The sequence below is a fragment of the Actinia tenebrosa genome, unplaced genomic scaffold (assembly GCF_029948245.1).
Source record: "Actinia tenebrosa isolate PJP-AT-01 unplaced genomic scaffold, QUT_ActTen_1.0 PGA_scaffold0__85_contigs__length_37466705, whole genome shotgun sequence".
Taxonomy (NCBI): domain Eukaryota; kingdom Metazoa; phylum Cnidaria; class Anthozoa; order Actiniaria; family Actiniidae; genus Actinia; species Actinia tenebrosa.
Window position 1 is genome coordinate 14743267 of NW_028292569.1, and position 17838 is coordinate 14761104.

The following is a 17838-nucleotide window of genomic DNA, read 5'->3' on the forward strand; positions in this document are numbered from 1 at the left end:
AGCGATTCCCCCCCTACCCCAACCAAAAAAGGCACGGCGATGATGGTGCGTTTTGTTTTAAGCGTATTTTCGCTTTTCACTCCTCTTTTCCTGCTTTAGAGGGTGCAGTTTGTAGAGGGTAGAGATAAGCAGAATAGACCAAAAAATAAAGACATAATAGTCAAGGGAAATACAAGGGATGCAATCCCTCGATTAAGTTCAAAAATCATTGCCTATCCGCACCTCTGTGTAGTCAAAGTGAACAAACTGCATATAACAATCACTTATAATCTTTTCTGTTTTGTAATCCCTGTGTAGCTCAAGCCCTGCTCAACAACATGGCGTCTCCGTTTCTACGTAACTTCTGTAACTTCCAATACATACAGCTTTTTATTATGCTACTTTTATTTCAAGGTACGTTATTTTTCCCCAAAAACTGAAATCATTACATATACCAAGAGAATATGAACTAATCTTTCTCTTGCATATACTGATTGATTGTGCTAATACAAGTGCGCTATATGACTGAAACACTAACGCAAGAATTGCAAATATTTTTAATACAAAAAATCGTTTACTAAAAGCTATAAAAAAAGCAATTACGTTTTTTCGCTATTTGAACATGAAAGCTTAGGAAACATTTCACTGAAATGGCTTTAAAAAAGCGGGAATAAGAATTTGTGGCGTTTATAAACTTACAAAAGATATAACTATTGAATAAAATCAAGTAAAAAAAGCCAATAAAGTTGATCTACTTGGGAGCTATCTATTGCCATATTAAAATATTATAATCCATATCTTTTATTTTGGCGTCGCGTCTGACTAAACTACTGATTAAATAAACGTGCATCCAATTGTATCTAAACTTTATACACCACCAAAAGTTCATGAACCGGAAAGTTTATATACTTTATTTTGGATTTAGTGAACTATACGAATTATTACTTGAAATATCACTCTGTAGGAGAGTCCACCTCTATCAGTTTCACTTCTTCTTCAGCCATTTCTTCAACGTTTTCTTCAGCAACTTCTTCGGATTCTTCTTTTTCAGGCTTTTCTTCGACGTCTTTTTCAACGTCTTCTTTACCGTCTTCTTCAGCCTCTTCTTTGTGTTCTTCTTTGACTTCTTCTTCAGCTTCTTCAGCATCTTTGTCCTTGTGGCTTTCTTCGTGGCAGTTTTCAAGGCCGTTCTCTTGGTTATCGTCTTTCACTTGTTCCTCTTGTTCTTCATCTCCAGCAGCCTTTCCCTCTTCTTCCAAGCCATTCTCAACCTGCTCTTGCTCGATGTCATCTTCTCCAATGCTATCCTCTGGATTGTCTCCATAGTCTTCCGGAATATCGGAACTGTTTTCCGAATCCCTGTCTTCGGCCGAGTCAGCTGCTACAAGCGTTAGTCGATTAATTATCAGAATTAGCAATGATTACGTTAGTTGTATCAAGCAAAATTATTATTAATTAAAGAATTTTAGGCTTTAAAATAATGTTATTATTTGGATTAGTGTGATATGTATTTTATCGTTTGTTGCGTTACATTAGGATGACATGGGTGGCGTATATAATGGTCGAGTTCGGTCGAGTCCCGTCTCAGACTGGATCATATATATGAGTTGAGTTTATGTTTGATGCGTTATTCTGTCGTACGGCTACGAGAGTTTTCTCCGGTTTACTCCCTCCATAAAAATCCACATGTGAGTTGAGTGCTGTATGTTGTGAATATAGAATGTAGTAGTAGTGCGTGTGGAGGGGACCCCAAGCAAATGCCCCTTGCGGAGAATGGTGAATGATTGTAAAATGTGTCTTACATTATGTTGCGTTACGTTCGTTACATTGCGTTAGTCGTATTGTTAAGTTGTGAAATGACCTTCCAAATTAGTAAAAAAATAGAGGTGCTTCGTCAAGTAGATGTTTTCTCGTCAACTAAAGTTACTGATGTTTCGTTAATGTTTCTTTTCGTTATCTCGCGTTATCATAATCGTTATAGGTAGCGTTTTCTTCGTTAGAATGCGTTATTATCGTTATTATGCATTGGTTGGCCGTTAATGTTTTCAGTGTCCTCAAATATCAACCTACCACTTATAACATGGTTAGCTGTCGACTGACTTTCTTCGATTTTCTTTGTAAAACGAGCAACACCTTTCATTGCTAAGAGGTTTTTTTTCCAAGGCGGGAGGGATTCCCATTCTTGTTTTTCTTTTTCTTGCCTCAATCGCATTTGCCGTTCTTCTTCTTCTTTTTGCTTCTGCAGGGCTTCTTTTTCCTTGAGAATTTTTACTTTCCACGGCGGAAGCCCAACCCATTTATTTTGCTCTTCTTTTTCTTTTTCTTCGATTTTCTTTATTTGTTCCTGTAAAGTGTAAAAGATGAAGAATTGTTTGAATTGAATTGCTAACCCGGCATCCTTTCAGGAAAGAGACTTTGATATATAGGCGGCCTCGGAGTATGAAGTCTTCATTTAACTCACTTGAATTAAGGCCAAAAACTAAAGCATTAAGCACGCAGGTGGTGGGCTTGTTTCATTGCAAATGTTTATACGAGCTGTATGAATTCAAACTAATTTCAATTTGTGCGTCATGATGGACCAGAGACCGGCTGAAAGTGGGTCATCTTTTCAACGTTGCAGACGCTTCTTTAAAGAAATCTCCCTGATATATTTCCATTTAGAGAATCAGTTCCAGCCAGAACGACATTTTTACTGTGTTAGTATAAATTGTTGTTTAATTGAAATATCTTTTTCACGCTCATGCAGTAAAACAAGACACCACCAAGACATACAGTTATTCACCTTGATTCTTTCGTTCTCCTTCAGTATCTTATCTCTTTGCCACTTTGGCATATCTCTTGTGATCTTCTTAAGTTTCGGCTTCTCCATCACTCCATTCTGCTGTCCATCACTAAAATTATTCGTGGGGGGTCCTTGAGAGAGAAACGTAAATATTACCATTTATGGTTATGTCTATAGGTAGTCCTAGGGTGGAATACTTCTCACATGCGTGGACAAATTTGATTCCGGGGGCGTAATAAGCTTTTAGACAAACTTGGGACAAAAACTTATTTTGAAAATTTTTGTTTGGGAATGTTCAAGTTTGGTACAATTTTGGCGAACTAACAAAAACAAATTAATCCTGGGTATTATCATGGTTATTCACTGGGCAGGATATCCGACAGGAATGTTTTTAACTACTATTGAAAAGAAGAAAAAAAAGAAAGAAAACGTTTCCAGCAGAGAAGGAGATCGAAAGTTACACAAACTATTTTCGAACATTTTTGAATTCTCACGTCATACATATAATTCTAGCTTTCTATTACGAGAGAGAGAGAGAGAGAGAGAGAGAGTATCCGCGCGTTCTCAATGATTCAATGAGCATATTTCTTAAAAATTTTGCCTGAATTTTAGTCTATTTATCTTTTCATTTTTCCCTTTCAAATTTTCGATTTTTACGAAACATTCAATTCAATTGCGATCAAGGGAGTCGCTACATTTGCATTTCTACCTAAGCAAAGTTTGCATTGAACTTTTCTGCAACTAGGCTTTGTTTTAAACGCTTCAAGTTTAGCAGTAAAATTTTATTTGACACTTTTAACGTGAATATCTAAGGAATTATCCTTGCAGTCATATGACAGGACTTCGTTTTCTTTTGTCTTGTTATTAATGAAGCTTTTCGTAGAAATCCCAAAATATTTGAGACCAAACTTCTAATGTATAGTTCTTAGTTAAAGTTACAAATTCGTATAGCAAACCTGTGAAAACTCTTCCAGATATTCTTTTTAAGAAAATTTTGATACAAAAGCCAGTTTTTTATAATTCCTATTGAATTCTGATCTCAATAGCGATAATCTTGAATTCCAGACTTTATTAGCTATGGGCAGCTGTCGTAGGCTCGAAAAACAATTACAACTTTCATGAAAGTTTTCTTCCTTTTTCTCTTCCATTATACTACTACATATCAATTCAAATTTAAGTTTTTCAAGCTGCTAGTTATCTCTCTTACGTTAATCTAGTAGTTTCAATTAAAGATATTAAAAACTCGCTGCTAGCGCCCTCACTGTTACATATACTAATGTAGCTATGCGTTTTTCGAGTTGTCATCGCACGCAACTTCCAACAACTTGCCACCGAAATCAAAGCCAGATTTTGATGTTCTGAGCTAGTTTATTTATAAACTAACTGTCAATATACGTATATATTTAGGTTTATTAATTAAAAACTCACCATTTCTGGAGGAATTCTCATTCTTGTTCGCCTGCTCCTCGAAAAACCTGATATGCTCCATGCTAGCTTCCATCAGTGACGTCGGTTTCTAACGGCTTAAAATAAAGAAAAATTCGGTACCTTGACAGGAACAGAGTCTAAACAATACAAGAGGTGCTTCTTGTTAGATGATTGGATGGAATAGCTGGGAAGTCGTCGTTAAAACGATCTTAAGGGTAAAACACCTGGCTTTACTTTGCCTTCGTCCAAAATATTCCGCAATATATGTATTTCAACAAATTAAAAGAATCGCATCGTCTGTAGTTGCCCTTTTTGCCTTATTACTCACCACACAGCCTTAAAATTTTGCTTTTTAGGGTTTCTTATACGAAAATACAGAGCTGATTTCCTTTCTTGGATGTATGGCTGCTTTACGCTGCTACTTCAAATGTAACCTTTGTTCAAATATGCACTGATAGATACGGTACAAACCAAATGAATATTTGATAAGCAAACGAAAGGTCCTTGAAGTTTCGCTAATAGGGTTCATTGTCCGCCTGAACTAATAATATTCATGTAAATTTATCTCCAAGAGAGAGTAAAAGAATTCACCTTATTTTAAAGGTAACTTAAAAATTATCCTTCACAAGTTTTGGTATGCAAAAATTGTAAATTAAACGCAATTATCTTCGGGTTTTGTTATGACGATTCTCATGTCAGTTTTCTGCTTATTACGCGGTAACTCATAATCGAAATAGATCATTTGTGAGCGCATTATGGACAGCCCCTTCTTCTAACATTGTCCAATACTAAATCAGCTCTGTTTATTTGACTTGTCACAACTTTTGAATGGTTTTAAAGGGACTCCTGTTGAGTTTCTAGAGAAGGCAAACCTCTTCATGACCACTCGCCCAAGATTACCAATACCCATCACGTATATACATCAATTTGCAAAATCCTGACTTCTTAGGAACACAATTTTTTGCCTCTGCCGGTGATTTGATTCCCCTGAAGGAATGAGAACAACCAACCTAGCTAATCGGCAATTTATTTTTGCATTTTTTTTGTCGACCTCACGCATGCGCAATCAATACTTCGCTCTCCCTTCTTAAGGTGGCTCTGACTATTTCAATGAAGACTATAGAAAACGCGCGCGTGTGCTGTGTACAGTTATAAAGCACGCGGGGGTTGGCAGGAACGAGAGAAGTGTCAGGGGAAGCACGATGCGTAGCGGAGTGCTTCTTGACACTTCTCGAGTGATCTGCCAATCCCCAAGTGTTTTATAACTCCACACAGCACAGCAAGCCAGTTTTTTATTTCTTTTATAAAACACAAATTACACGAATGACGAAACTGGAAGTGCGCGCGAGTGCTGTGTGCTCTCATAAAGCACGCGCTCCCAACCAATCAGTACGCGAGATTTAGAGCAGTTATTTTATAATTGGTATCTTTTTCCAAAATCCGTCCCACATGGACAGGAGTGCCTATGAATGTTAACTCATCAGCGACACAAGCGAAATAACGGGTTTGCTGGTCATAGCAAGGGGTTAATCATCTATGGTCTAGGGGCCGACTAACTTCTCCCTTAGGCTTTTGCCGAGCTTCCTGATCAGTCTGTAAGTCCCCCCAGGATAGCGGTGTTGGGGCCGAAATCTCCAGCGTAGCCGTAAATCTATACGACGGTTCAGCACTCGAGGTCTGGAAGTATGGACCTGTTTATTTTGAATCAATGAACATACTCCATACCACCTATAGAAACTGAATTGGGTATTGCGAAAGACTACGAAAAAGTATAACAAAACTATAAATATAAATATATCATTTGTAAAGGGGTTTGCTATTATAACTCTCCACAAAAAACCGCTTCAATTTCTTTCATTCCATACGTGGAGTGATTTGACACCCCCCCCCCCCCCCCCTACGAAACAAAAATTATAAGTTATTGAGTGATAATCGAAAGAAAACAAAAGAAAAATTCGGTATGATTATACAGACCATGAAGCATCTTTATCAAGAGGATGATATAAAATCGCTGTTACTTTGCGCACATACTGTTTTATCTTGACGGCAGGTCAGTTGTAGAGCGCCTAGTTTAGATAGAAGTGAAAAATAATAATAAGAAACAAAAATAAAAAAATAAAAAAACAAAAATAATATTCGAAAAAGTTGCTTGCTTTCAAAAGCGCACACATTAACAAAGGTCGCGCATTAAATTAAAAATATACAAAGACGCTAATTTCGATATAAATTTATTTCAGAAGCGCATCAAGTTATATTAATAACTATTATAGCATACACAAGTTTCAATTGCAGTCAGTCCTCGACTGTTGAGCATAAAAAGACGGTCAAAACAGTTCAAGTGTAGAGTTCACTATAGAAATACATTGAATTAGTTTTTCCAATTTTTATCTGCAAGCAATAAAAGCAAGCTTTAGGTATCGATCGGATATATCTCAGAAATCAAGTACAAGTCCCACATCCGAAAAATAGAAAAAACCGTGGAGGTGTATATTGAAAAAAGATAAATCCAACTCCTTCAAAAGTCGTCTATTTTATAGTAGTTGCAAAATCAGTTTTAGCCAACATTTAGACATCTTCTCTTATTTACACAACCTTGTACGCAATAGTTCAATCTCTTACCCCCCTGACGTCCTCAGTTTCGTGCGCCGGGGCCTAATTAACACACAATAAACAATAATAAGATATTTGAACTATGATAAACTAATCTTTGATAACCTAGCTCCTGTTTAATTTTACTACGTTTATATATCCATTAAAATATTAGTATTTTTACTGTTTAAATTAAGTCGGTAAGATATAAAATACGGGTAAGCCAATCAGAATGCTATGAATAATGGGAAAAGCAATTTCTACAAGCAAGGTAATCTAAAATTCAAAATTCTTACATTTCTCCTTGGGGCAATTAAGACTGTCTGTCATATATGTCATTAGACCTCACTCATATATTACTATGTATTAATCTATATGAATCTATCCGTTGCTATGGTTACTAGCATTATGAAATGTAAAGGTGCCCACTGACTTTTTTATACCTCAATAGACCACTTCAGTATCTTTTGTATTGTTTCTCTATGTCATGTATTACATTGATTTTAGATTGACTGAGAAGTGTTTACATTCATACAAAGGAATGACTAGAATATCAGCCAATTAATTGTTTCCTCCACCTTTACGTCGCAGGGTAGAAGAGAAGTGTCCATTCATATGCTGTCTAAAACCCTAGTCTTGTCGAAGCTCTTCCTTTGTAGAGAAAGACAGAATGGAAAATGTCCAACCCAGTCTCACATACAAAATGACCAATAAGGTCAACCGGGTATTTCCTCAGAAATTTGAGAAGACTTTTCTATAGTGCAAACCATATATCCATGAAGAAATAGCAAAAACTAAATAGCACTGAATATTCTTTTGTTTTCAATAATTTTCATTGGCGCTTTTTTGTAATAATTAGTACTTCATGTACTTCACGGATATATGGTTTGCACTCTAGTATATACTATAGTATACTATAGATTAGACTTTTTTTGATTGGATAGGATTTTCTGGGTTGAATCTACCAGAGTATGCCACGTTGTGGTATCCGCCACTTGTCCTGTACATTGACTTGGGAGTTGGTGCAATGGCTGCCATTAGATCTCCACTGATATCATTAATCAGGTCATCTTCTTTCCTGTGAGTTAAGAAATATAACAGACATGAGTAATCTAAGCAAAATTGGGTTTAGCCTGCGTAGTGGTCCACGTGGGATGGGGGAGGGGCCTCACAGCTCCCCCACCCCACCCCATCCCCTAGCCCCATCCCCTAGCCCCATCCATTTTAGGATGCTACACAGGCTAAATCAGGCTATCCCTCACTTAGCCTCTTCAGAAAGTGTCTGTCTTTGCTTTGAATTTTTATTTGGTGGGTTACCTGTGGTGGACTGAGGGAGACTGAGCTGAGTAAATGAGGCCTCCCTTCTTTATACAGGGATCCCAAGCACCCAAAAAAGAAGAGAGATCTGTTAACTACATGGGCAGTGGCATATATATACATAAAGGAACAGGAACTCCTTGGGCTATGGAAAGAGCCATTTAATCACAAAGGGCTTTTCTGTTATCTAGATATTATATCTCTAGAGAGCAAGGCTCCTCCTATGTAAAAGCACAAATAATTGGGATTAAAAGCAGATTAATGATGCACCTTGATTGGATGTGCTTGACAGGTGGCCTAGATCTTCTACATTTACAGCAGACAACAATAGCAGCCATAATAAGACCAACAACAGCACACAGAGAACCAATGGTGACAGCAAGATTGGTACTTGTCTCAAGGACCTTGTCTGAACTAGAATCAACATTGCTCTTCTTGCATAGGGATACTAAGTCCCCGAATAGTCCTGTGACAAAGGTATCGTGACCTGCAAAAGACCAAAGGTATATTAAAATATATCTGAATTTTTATAGAGGTTTTTATCAATATCACCTTTGGATTTTACAGTCCTTGTAAACGGCATGTAGAAAATAGTACCATTTACTGTCACTGTTACAATCTGTCATCCATCAGTTTTATTACATCCCTGGAAACTGTAACTCTTTTAATGCACTTTCATTTATTCATTATTCATTTATTCCAATCACACATGCAAAATCCTATACGATTTGCTAACATGTGACAAACTTGGTTTTGGTGGACGTCAATCAAGGTGCTTTCACAACATTCCATAGGCACATGACCTTAAAAACTTTGTTACTTTATGACAATGTCCTGGAAACAATTTGATTGACGTACACCAAAACCTTACTTTGTCAATCCAAAAAAATGTGTGATTTTGAGCATGTACTATGATTTGGACAGCGATGTTATTTTGGGCTGGGCTTTATAGATTTGCAATCATCTTATAATTAGTAAAATTATGAATTATTCATTAATTATTACAGGAAAATCATATTTACCAAGTTCAATGACATTCTTATGGCTTGACAGATAATCCCAGATCAAACACTGCAACTCCTCAATAGTCTGATTCTTGACTGGTAAAGTTGGTATGGTCAGTTTACCACTAATGCTGTCCAGGCATGCTAATGTTGCAGAATTTGCATCAATGTGATTCATGCTGAAGTCGCAACTGCAGGCTTTGGCAATATTCTTGGTGATATTTAAGAGGATACCATGAAGTAAAACTGAGTCCTGGAGTAAAAAAAGACACACACAAAACAGTGAGGAATAATTTGAAAATCACTCTCCTTTCTTAATCAGAAGTTGACTAAAAGACAGTTGGAACCTGGAAAATTAAAAAAGGGCTAAGAGTATAAAACATAGTATCTAGTATGTATAAGACTGAAAGTGTAGGGCCAAAGCTAACCCCCGCCGACTCTCTCTCCATGGTCCCTGTCCATTTCATTCTAAAACACTGACCACAGGTGGAGTGGCACATTTATGTGGATATCATTTAATCATATCCCTACCTTCATAAGATGACAATCTTCAGTAAGGATGCGTAGCATGAGGTCTTTCATCCCAGGTACATTTGGTGGAGTAGTGGGACTCTCAACTGTTTGGAATGAAAATGGACCTGTAAGTTTGTTTTTTGTTCTCATACTATCAATGCTTTTCAGTAATTTTAACTACATAATTATATTGGCTGCAAAAAAATAATATTCACCTTCACAAGTCTTGCCAGTAAAGCCTGGAGGGCAGAAGCACTGAAAATCATTGACTTTGTCTCTGCATGTTCCTCCATTCTGACATGGATTCGGATCACAGTCATGTACATTGATACCACAGTTTGCACCAATGAAGCCTGGCTTACAAACACACTTCACACTATGCCCTTCATCTTTACAGGACAGAGAATTAACACACCAAGGCTCCTTACAAAGATCAACATCTTCTTGACAAAGCTTGCCTCTGTACCCATGACCACAATCACAATGGAAGTTATTAATCTCGTCAACGCAGTACCCTCCATTCAGACATGGGTTAGAGAGACATTCATTTAGGTTGAGACCACAAGTTATGCCTCCATATCCAGGCTTGCAGTAACATCTGAAGCCATCCACCTCATCTATACATGTGCCGTGTTGGCATGGATTAGATGCACAGTCATTGATATTGACCTCACAATGATAGCCTGCAAGGAAAATTTTAAAAATTAATTATTAGAGTATTATTAGAATAAATCCTTCATATATATGGCTCATACGTTTTATGGCAGTTTCAGTTTTCTGGGGCAGTCTTAATTTTGCTTACCAAAGTAAAAGGAATAAGTGTTGAGAACTCTTTTTTCCCCAGAATTTTAATAAATTCTTGTCAAAATTTCATTCTGGCAAGTGTTACGTAACTATAATTTTTATGATATCATTCTTCAAAGCCTAGCAGCTATCTAATAATACTAGCTATTTAATTAACTCATATTTTAGAATTTAGAATCCATTAATGTAGCCACAAATTTATGACACACAAGTATAATAAATCAGAATAAAATTGAACTTTTATTCTTTCAGTGGCAAGTTCAACATTTTCATGGCTAAAGTATCAAAATGCTTAATTATGCATTACTTTACATTTGCAGTAAGAAAATAACTTGGAAAAAAATCGTTGTTTAAAATAATTATAACAATAATTTCCAAGGCCAGTACGTACTGCAATGAAGAAAATCTTGATAAAAAAGTTTGTGGTAAAAGAGGGAAAACTAAATACATAGGGATATATGAAGTACTTCATTAAACATTAGTATGTGGTTAAAATGAATCCATTGGCAGGTAGTGAATATTAACGAACATGATGTATGTTTACATTATATTTACATACTGAAAATGAGCTGAATTTTAATTGAAGTTCATAAACCTATATTTACTCTAAATGATTGAAGCTTATGAAGAAAACTGGAAGTCAAATCTTATCAAATTCGTTGATACAAAAGGAGCTTGAGATATTGAAGTATTCTATTTCTATAAGATGAATCAGATAATGTCAAGATAAATATTTAATTTCTGAAGCCTATCAAATTGAATCTTTGGAATGGATTATGATAAAATAAAATAAAATAAGGATTTTTATATATCGAAATGAATAGTGTGTTGAAAATAGTGTGTTGAAAATAGTGTGTTGGTATCATTTTTTGTTATAGATGTATACCTATATCTATATTAATATTTACCTGTAAACCCAGGTAAGCATAGGCATTGGAATGACCCCCTGTTGTCAAGGCATGTTCCGCCATTAATACATGGACTAGAGTCACATTCATTGACTTCCACATCACAAGTCTTGCCTGCAAAGCCCTTGGGACAAGCACAAGAGAAGTCGTTCAACTGTGGGGTGCAAGGTACATTGTTCTTGCAAGGGTTTGATGCGCACAGGTCAATTACTCTGCTACAACGCTTTCCTTCATATCCTGGCAGACAGTGACATTTGTATAGATTTTCGTCATCTGTGTTTTGGCATACAGCTTGGTTTTTGCATGGCGTGGAGTAGCAGTGATCTGGCTTCTCACAGAATTCCCCTCTGAATCCCCCACAGCATCTACAATGATAGGCAGACTGGCTGAAGTATGTTGCACACTGCCCATGTCCAGAGCACTGCTTAGTTGATCCTGGTTCATAACATTTATTTGTCTTGACACTCACATTCACACGAAGTCCAAATTCACATCTAAATGTCCTATCAACATCATCAATAAAATAATGAACTCCTTCAGTCAAGAGGTCCTTTCCAATTAACACGTTTTTCTGAGGTTGTTTGACGACGTATGCGCCTTCTGAAACATTTTCCTTGCACTGAAGGAATACATTCTTGTCCCCCATGAATGGTCTCAAACCTCTAACATATGGAGCCATGTTTTCATCTAAAGTAAAATTCAGACTGTCCCCAACTTGTAGTTGCTGGGGTCTCAGTTGAACTTCAAGGAAAACGTCATCAGGAGTAACTCTTAAAGTGTGGTTAGAGTCTGCCGTGTCAAAACAAGAATGCTGGGTGTTGCAGATACTTTCTCCATAACCCCATTCAAGTTTTATTACTTCGCTTTCGTTCCGCCAACACAATCCTCCACTGCAGCTCTGTACACACTGTTGAATCTGCTCTTCTTTTAACTCGCAATGTAGACCGTAGAATCCGTTTTGACAAGTGCAGCGATAGCCGTTGATTTTGTCTACACAAAGTCCACCATGTCGACAAGGAGAAGAAGCACATTCATCCTCGTTTATCTCGCAGCGATAACCATTAAATCCCTGCTTGCAATAGCACGTCGGCTTACCATTACTATCTTTTTTACACACTCCATTAACGCAGAGAGTTGGAGAGCAATCGGACGGCTTGATTTCGCACATTTGTCCGGTAAATCCATGAAAACACTGACAATTAAACTTCGTTCCATTTACTGAACAAATTCCACCATTTTGGCAGGGATTTGAAGAACACGAATTCGGATTTCCATCAGAATTAACGCTACAGAAGACGAGATGGGACGTTGCTAGGACAAACAATAAAACTGAAACCAAAAAATCCATCTTGATTTATGAGGAATGCATCAGAAGGAAGCCTAGATTAGTCTTGTTTCAACAACATTCGGCTTATTTTGAAGGAACGCGTGCGATCGCCAAGGGAGATGGCAACGACTCAACACTCCCAGCCAATCAGATCCCAGTGTTTGGAATTCTTATATTTTATGATGTCTACTTCCGGTCAACGGCAGCAGCTGAGAACAAAGGAGTGGGAAGCCTGTTGAAACCTGTGCAAATATATCATCAAGAGCATAACTATCTTTTTAATATAATACAAGAAAACTTCCAGAATGTCTCTTAAGGAATAATGAAGACAAATATACATATTTTTGGAGTATTTTTTATTCCTGTTTTTTCAATCACGTGACTTTTTTGAAATTTACTTAAAACGAGTCATAAAGTATATATTGTATCTGACTATTTCTACGGATTGAAACCATAAAATCAAGATACTCATACAACCTCCAAGCTTTCAAATGTCCTCCAAATCACCTATGTACGGTATCTTAACTATTCTTTTCTTTGGGATACCTGTGGTGCGCGCCTTATCGTCGGCGCACGGCGGCCTGTTTCCTGTATTCAAGGTAAAAATTTATACAAAAAACCGTGTGCTGGCTATTCTTGACCCCTAACGTCATGATGGTTTTATTTATAAGGCTATTTATAGGGAATTTACCTCTTCGGACTGGATAAGCCTCAAAAACCTGCTATCAAAATTAATTACCACATACTCAAATTACCTTATCAACCAGTAATTAAGAGAGTGAGTTTTTTAGGTCTCTTCCTTGATTTGAGGGCCTTTTTCCTGGGTCTCCGTTTTCCTCCCTCCCAAAAACCTAACACGCTGAATATGAATTGCATCTGCGAGTTAGCCGTGCCCTGACTTCGATCAGCCAGAGGCCGTTTTCGGAGTACATCATAAAAAATTGAAGGAAGTAAAAAGGAAGGTTCTGATAGTCCGGAGGATTAGGGATGAGATTGTTCACTTTAGTAATCAAGGGTGAAGAAGGGTGGCTCAACACAGGAAGCCCAAATATTTGAACACGTCACGCCAAATGAATTTTACCCATGACTCTTTGCAGACGCACCACGCCTAATCGGCTCAATGATCACAAGTTAGATGTGCTTTTCAAAATCATAACTTTTTTGGCCGGTGACGGCGATTTGCACGGCTCTTTGCTTATGTGATGTGAAGGAAACTCTAGGTGGGCTGCTCTATAGACATCAGAGGCTTAGGAATCTGAACTATTGCTTGAAGAAGTGCCGTCATAGGTTTGGAATCACAAAGTGACAGACTGGCTCGGAGATTCTAGCTTCCCTGTTGTGTATGTGTTTACAGCTTTATTGGATGTTGTTTGCCTGCTAACTCTGCAATATGAGGGAATATAAAGTCGTCGTATTGGGATCTGGTGGAGTTGGAAAGAGTTGCTTGACTGTTCAGTTCGTAACGGGGCAATTTGTGGAGAAATACGACCCAACAATCGAAGACTTTTACCGAAAGGAAATCGAGGTAGACAACACTCCTTCGATTTTGGAAATTCTTGATACCGCTGGAACAGAACAGTTCGCGTCTATGCGAGATCTATACATTAAAAATGGCCAAGGTTTTCTTCTCGTGTATTCTATAATCAACAGGCAAACATTCGCTGACTTAAAGCCTATGAGATCACAAATTTTACGAGTTAAAGGCAGTGAAAACGTTCCTATAATTTTGGTGGGGAATAAGAATGACATTTACGACGAACGCGAGGTGTCTGTGAACGAAGGAAAAGATTTAGCTGAAGAATGGGGATGTCCTTTCTTTGAAACGTCCGCCAAGACCCGACAAAATGTGAATCAAGTTTTTGTAGAAATAGTGCGTAGAATGAAGACATCAAACTCAAGAAGTGGACGAAATAGCGGCGGCTGTTGTGTCGTACTCTAGACATGTAGTTGGACTTAGTGAAATTGATACTTGTTTTGTGAGTTCACAGTTTTGGGGCATCACAAGTTGTCTCGTTTTATTCTCATTCCCTGTAAAGAAAGAGAAAAAAAGTCAAAATCCTGTTACAGTTATAACAAGAATCTTTTTTGTAGCGAAAACAGCTTGATAGATATATGATACTGAATTCGAACAATGACGAAATAGAAGTCCTCAAACGGGGAAGCCATTTCAATGCTGACACTTAAAAACACATTTGGCTCTCGTCCATTTCAAAACTATCTAAATTTTTTATTTTTTTAGGGAAACGATTAGTAATAGGAAAACCTTGCAATATAGTAGGGTCATTGGAAAGGTTTACTTTTATAGTTATTAGACGTATTTAGGGAATATTTTACATAAATTTTGATCCAGCATGAGAAGGTAAGAATCACATTTGTTGAATCATCATCGTGCGTACCGTAGTGGGACAATTCAAATAGAAAGCACTCGAAATCTAATGAAGCCTCGTTATTAGTCTATTGTGTGAAGAATAAGAGTACTCTTAAAAAAATAAAGACTTTTTTCAAGTATAGAAATGTACAATAGTCTTATGAAGGACTGAAAGGAAAATAGTATTCTTTACTTCCTGTCCCAAAAAATGTTTTTTCGCTGTAAAGCTATTTAATAGCCCTCTACCTCATGGAACGTACATGTATGCTTTCAAATTTCGTTGTCTTTTTTGTGTGTACCATGACAAGAACTTGCTAATTCCAATTCATGATTGAACTAATATCTTTCATAAAGATATTTTAAAAAAAACACTTCCACCATTAATTCAATTACTTAAAGTAATATTGTCGTACAAGTTCAACAATTTTAATTAGTCTAGATTTAGTATTGTTCTAGAAAATGCTTTGTCTTATTTTATACATTTTTATGTATTGAAGTTAGTTTTGAATTATAGCCATTGTTTAAATTCAAAATTCTTCCAATTTTTAGTTAATTTAAGAATAAATAGAATCAGCTGTGAATTGTATTTATAATGCTGGTGTAATTTATATCAAAACAATTTAAAGATTTATTTGAATATTTATTGCATCAAGTTATATGTACCGGCCGTCATTTATACCAGCCTCAGCTGAAATGGACTGTGCCTGTCTGTAGAGTGCTAATAAATTAATAAATAAATCATGGTTAATTGTAGGCTAAGATTTTCAGTGGTAGAGGTTTCATGTGCCTGTGCTACTCTCCTTTAGGCCTATACTCAGTGGTGCAGTAATTGTCAAGTCATTGTCAATTCATTACTAGATTATGCATGGTTTTAAGACTCAATTAACCAAAGAAAGGCTTAGTTTCGTCTGTATTTGAACTTTGTAAATTAAGCTAGTTCATTATTAAAATCTAAGTTTAAGTTTATAATACAACCAAGTGTATAGAATTTTCACTTCAAACACTACCCTTAGTGTTTGGATAAAATAATAGTAACAAGGTTATCTTCAAATATCACTCTTGTTAAATTATTATTATTCTTGTTTTACTTGGTAGAATTATAAAACTACTTTCTAAGTTCATATTTCGTAAACTCTTTTCCTACAAAAATGCTGAGATTAAAAGGATACAAGCCAGTTTGGGTGGTAGGCTGAATGATTAATAAAGGGCTGACAGTTTATTATTTTTTGTAGGGTGAATGGGAGCACTTTGCAGCTAGCTTTAGTTTCTTTATTATAATTTCTAATATGTTGATATAAATTGGTATTTAAAAATTACTTACAAACAGCAACTTATAGATATATTCTTAACTTGATTCTATTAAATTCAAAACTGTTTTAATGTGGATGAAGAATTTAAACTTTAATGTTTTGATAATAAAAATAAATAAACATAGTCTTGTGTGGCCAAGCTCTTCCTTCTTTGCTCTACATGACTTTAAATTGGTATTTTTAAGTAGTATAGGGGATGGGGGTTCCAGCGCAACGACCACCGGAGGATTACCCGTCTAAAGTACCCCCCTCGATTCGTACCGCGATTACCCGCATCCCGTGTTTATGTAGTTAAATATGTTAGTCTATATATGGAGTGCGAAGAATGTAAGAGAACTTTTAAGAAAGAAGTGGACTTGAAGAAGCATTTGAAGATGAAGTCGAAATGTATGAGCAGCTATAATTGTGGATGTGGTAAGAAGTTTGAGACTAAGGTTAAATTGTTTTGGCATTGTCAGGATTGTGAGTATGACTACGACGATCTGAAAAGGGTCTGGAATTAGGTATAAGATATTTCCTATTATATAGATGGAATCCCAAAGCAATTTCGAAACGGTGTCAATACCCGGTAACGGTGAGATTGACGTTAGACAGTTTTGGCGTCAGTCAGAAAGGAAGGTCAAGAGAACGCTTCGAAAAGGTATAGAGGAATTAGGAGCCCTGAAAGCGAGTATAATGGTAGAAGTAAGTTTATCAAAAGATGAGGTAACGACGACAGCAATGCTGCGATCAAAGTCACTGGTTATATTAGAGTCCACGAATTTGGATAGGTCACTCAGCGAAGCCTTAGAAGCAGTAATGGAGTCGCTGTCTAACTACACGAAAGAAGGATCAGGTTGGACAGTGGAGGAGGTAGAAGGTATGGAGGTTAGCATGGCAAGGTACGTGCCAATACGAGGAGGAAGTTACATACCCCTACCGGTGTGGGTAGAAAGGAAGAAAGCCATAGTGAACGTAAAGAATGACGACAACCGCTGCTTTATGTGGGCAATACGATCCGCACTGTATCCAGTAGATAAGGATCCATGTAGACCAAGCAAGTACCCAACAGATGATTTGGAGTGGGACGGCGTGGAGTTCCCAATGCAGCTGATAGACATACCGATATTCGAGCAGGAAAATGACCTAGCCATTAACGTTTACGGAGTCAGAGACCAAACGATAGTACCACTAGTGCTGTCAAAGAGTAAAGGAGAACGAATACACCTTTTCTACCACGGCGGACATTATTCGTGGGTTAAACATATTAGCAGACTGTTTTACAGACACACCAAGCACAAAGGTAAGAAATACTTCTGCGACTGTTGTTTGTTATCCTTTACCAGCGTTAAAGCTCTAAAGGATCACGATGAAATATGTCGCGGAGTCGAAGAAGTGGCGCAACGGATCCAGATGCCCACAGATAAGAACCTATTGTACTCAGACTATCAAAAGCAGATGCAGGTGCCTTACGTGATATATGCAGACTTTGAAGCGTTGATAACTAAGGAAGAGCAGAAAAGTGGTGCC

At 37.0% G+C, this 17838-nt stretch overlaps 3 protein-coding genes across 4 annotated transcripts; 1 reads left to right on the plus strand and 2 right to left on the minus strand.

The window, feature by feature from the left end:
• Nucleotides 1-366: 366 nt before the first annotated feature.
• LOC116291636 (uncharacterized) lies at nucleotides 367-4712 on the minus strand. 2 transcript variants are annotated; one of them, XM_031698823.1, is made up of 5 exons: nucleotides 4518-4712; nucleotides 4190-4284; nucleotides 2762-2892; nucleotides 2050-2323; nucleotides 367-1357 (listed from the first exon to the last, which is right to left on the minus strand). In XM_031698823.1, the coding sequence occupies exons 2-5, from the start codon at nucleotides 4260-4262 to the stop codon at nucleotides 933-935; spliced, it is 903 nt and encodes a 300-aa protein (XP_031554683.1). In that variant the 5' UTR covers nucleotides 4263-4284; nucleotides 4518-4712; the 3' UTR covers nucleotides 367-932. The 2 variants fall into 2 exon arrangements, with proteins under 2 accessions (XP_031554683.1, XP_031554682.1); XM_031698822.1 differs by having other exon boundaries at nucleotides 367-1360.
• A 1689-nt stretch (nucleotides 4713-6401) lies between these two features.
• On the minus strand, nucleotides 6402-12781 carry LOC116291634 (uncharacterized). The gene is made up of 6 exons (XM_031698820.2): nucleotides 11325-12781; nucleotides 9828-10295; nucleotides 9631-9716; nucleotides 9118-9352; nucleotides 8366-8582; nucleotides 6402-7856 (listed from the first exon to the last, which is right to left on the minus strand). The coding sequence occupies exons 1-6, from the start codon at nucleotides 12670-12672 to the stop codon at nucleotides 7700-7702; spliced, it is 2511 nt and encodes an 836-aa protein (XP_031554680.2). The 5' UTR covers nucleotides 12673-12781; the 3' UTR covers nucleotides 6402-7699.
• A 964-nt stretch (nucleotides 12782-13745) lies between these two features.
• Nucleotides 13746-16453, plus strand: LOC116291649 (ras-related protein Rap-2b). The gene has a single exon (XM_031698835.2). The coding sequence runs from the start codon at nucleotides 14042-14044 to the stop codon at nucleotides 14588-14590; it is 549 nt and encodes a 182-aa protein (XP_031554695.1). The 5' UTR covers nucleotides 13746-14041; the 3' UTR covers nucleotides 14591-16453.
• The last annotated feature ends 1385 nt before the right edge of the window (nucleotides 16454-17838 follow it).